Source organism: Galeopterus variegatus, unplaced genomic scaffold (genome assembly GCF_000696425.1).
Source record: "Galeopterus variegatus unplaced genomic scaffold, G_variegatus-3.0.2 Scaffold1497, whole genome shotgun sequence".
Taxonomy (NCBI): Eukaryota; Metazoa; Chordata; class Mammalia; order Dermoptera; family Cynocephalidae; genus Galeopterus; species Galeopterus variegatus.
The window spans coordinates 236613-239559 of NW_007727608.1; the positions used below are offsets into that span (position 1 = coordinate 236613).

Consider the following 2947-nt stretch of genomic DNA (forward strand, 5'->3'; position numbering starts at 1 on the left):
GCTTCTCCTGCCCGCACCTCCTTCATGGGCATGCTGGCAGCCCTGTCCACCACGCTGGCCACAGGAGCTGCCCTTGGTGACAGGTTCCCTGGCCGGTCACTCCCTAAGGTACCTCTCCCTCTGTGGATCCCTCAGGCCCCTGTAAGCGCCCACCTCCTCCCTATGCCCTGCCTTGGGCATCTGGTCTGACAGGAACAGGAAGTGTCCCATCCTCTCAGGGCCAAGCCCTCTACTCCATCAACAGAAAATTCTCCTCTATAACTCTCAGGTAGCCCATCTGTTTCTGTCCCAGTTTCTTATCTGGCAGTGGGAGGTAATCGCATCAGCTTCTATCTCCATGTGCTGCTGTGATCCCATGAGCGACTCATCTGTGAGAACTCAGGTGCCAGTTATCCCACTAAATTTCCAGATGACCAAGGAAGGGGCATCAGGACCCCTATTTCACAAAGGATGAACTACTCTCAAATAGTCAAAGCCACATGTCCAAGGTCATGCAACAGCTCTGTCCCTGAGCAGGCCTAGAGTGCAGCCTGATCCCTGGCTCGTCAACTGAACATGCACCACCATATTCCTGAGACAGGAAGGACTCAGAGGACTCACCATTCTTTGGGAAAGCACTGCTGAGTAACAAGGACCTTCCAGCTGTCACTCCTACTTTAAAGATGAGACACTTGTGGGCCCCTAAGCTAGGGAAGATGCCAGGGACAAAGCCCACCATCACCTCCAAATGTGAGTGTGGCACATTCCCAAACCCTTCTGCTTCCATGACAGAGTGGTGAACAGAAGAAACACACTCCGGTTTCAAGTCTCATTTTAAGTCCCACCTGTGCTGAGTAGCTGTTAGATTTTTGGAAAACCCTTTGACCATTCAGCCAGCCTCAGTTTCCTATAAAATGAGGTTCTATTAAATGCCGGACAAGAAGGCACAGACATCATTCCACAGCAACTCTTGAGGTTTGTCTTACTGTTCCCATTTATAGATGAGAAAACTGAGGCTCACGAAGGCTAAAGAGTTGCCCCAGTTCATTGGACTGTTCAGTGGGGCTGGAAGTGGACCCTGAACCTGCCTGAGACCAACACCTTCTAAATCACATCCTCACTGTGGGCATTTAGAAAATCCTCCTTTTGAAATGGAAGCAGGCTACATCATGTGATCCTGGGTCTCAACTCGATAAACTTTCTCATTACAACTTAAATATAAACCCTGAGTAGTTCCACTATGCCACATCATCAAGTCTGTATTAAGAAGCATGAACCTGATTCTATGACTCCACTTCCTGGATCCATCCAGCAGAGTGCCAGGAACTCCAGAGGAGACCAAGAAATGCCCTTTGGTCTCATGAGAGCCCCATAAAGATACACAATTTAACTGAAGAGCCAAATTATGGCCCCCAGGTCTTCCTCACCCCCTTTTCGGGAGGTACATTCAACTGGAGAGAATTCCATTCGTTACCTAGAATGGCCACCCTATTTAAGTCAAAGCCAGGCCAGGCAGAAAACTACCTCAGTCATATTCTTCATCCCAAGGTCCCATACAACTTTTCCTCTATCTTACTCAGACCAACGTGTTTACCATTAAAACACTTTTACCTTAATTGAAGTGGTAAGAGTAATATTAGAAAGAAAATACTTGGCTATCCTATTAAAGTCTGTGCTCTAAGCAGAGCTGAGCACTTAAAACTTCTTACTCTTCTACTGCATAGGTGGAAAACCTACCAAAAATGCATCAGCCGACTTCTGGTTATCTGACACACCTCACACACGCATTACTACACAGCTCTATCTCTTCATTAAACTCACCAGCACGAACACCACAAGAGGCAGCCCAGCAGGATCAAGAGTGTGAACTTTGGAGTCAAACAGACCCCAGTTCTGCCACCTTCTAGGCATGGCCTGGGTGAGCTGTTTCAGAGCGCCTCCAACTCCAGCCTGTCACCTGGGCAGCGGCACCCTGCCCTGCCTTCCTCAAAGGCTCTTCTGGAGAGTTAACCAGAGTTAGCCTGGCATGGAGGGCGTGTGCCACCTCAAACACGTCCGACCTGTTCCTGGATGAGGGCCGGCCCTCACACAGCTGTCCTGTTTGCAGTCCTCTTCCCTCTGCTCAGTTTAAGGCCACCTCTTCAGAGAGGCTGTCACTGTCCAAACCGACCACCAGACCCTTACATCGCATCATCCTGTTTTTATTTTATGTCACGACTGCTTTCTGATACCTTTCTGGTGTGTTTCTCAATTTCGTCTATTAGAATGCAGGCCACTGACGGAGACGGAGGCCCCTGTCTGGTTCCAGGAAGGGCCCTACCGCCTGGCAGTGCCTGCTCCAGAGTCACCTGTGGAATGCAACTGCTTCATGCTCAATCCCAAAGAAAACAAAGCGAAAAGCAGATGAAGCCACCCGGAGCACAGACCACGAGTACCGTGCGGGCAACAATCCGCACAGCTGTGTGCGCCTCGTGCCAGCGCCCATCCGCTCACGTCTCCGCGGTCCTCCGCCCGCGTCTGGGGCCATCGAGGTTTGGCTGCCTTGACCTCCCCTTCACACACGTCCCCCAATCCCTCCCGGAAAAGGAAAGCCCCGGGTCCCGTGCGCCACACCTCAGGCCCCTGGTGCTGTTCCCTTCCCTGAAATACCCTCCAGACCCCCTGACCTCCGGCCGCCCGGCGCACACGCCCGTGGGAGTCCAGCCTACTGTGCGGCGAAACGCAGCCCGGCTAAGGACGGAGAGCAGGCCTCGAGCGTCCCTCTGCGCTGGGATACCGGGGGACGCACACCGCGCTGTAGCGGCGGGACCACCGGCCCGGAGCCTGCGGTCTGACCGCCTCAGTTCGGAGTGTTACGAAAGCACCTTCGAGCAGAGGCTCTGACCAGACCCTGCGGACACTCGGGCCCGGACGGGGCGGAGGGCGAGGCGGCGGCACCCCCACCCCCAACTGCGGCCGCCGCCGACCG

At 53.3% G+C, this 2947-nt stretch overlaps 1 protein-coding gene across 1 annotated transcript in view; it reads left to right on the plus strand.

Moving 5' to 3' along the window:
- The window catches only part of MORN1 (MORN repeat containing 1), a 67767-nt gene that overhangs the window by 642 nt on the left and 64178 nt on the right, over window positions 1-2947 (plus strand). The window contains exons 2-3 of the mRNA XM_008577350.1: window positions 2364-2510; window positions 2598-2775. Coding sequence (XP_008575572.1) covers window positions 2364-2510; window positions 2598-2775 — 325 coding nt within the window. The remainder of the gene's footprint in view (window positions 1-2363; window positions 2511-2597; window positions 2776-2947) is intronic.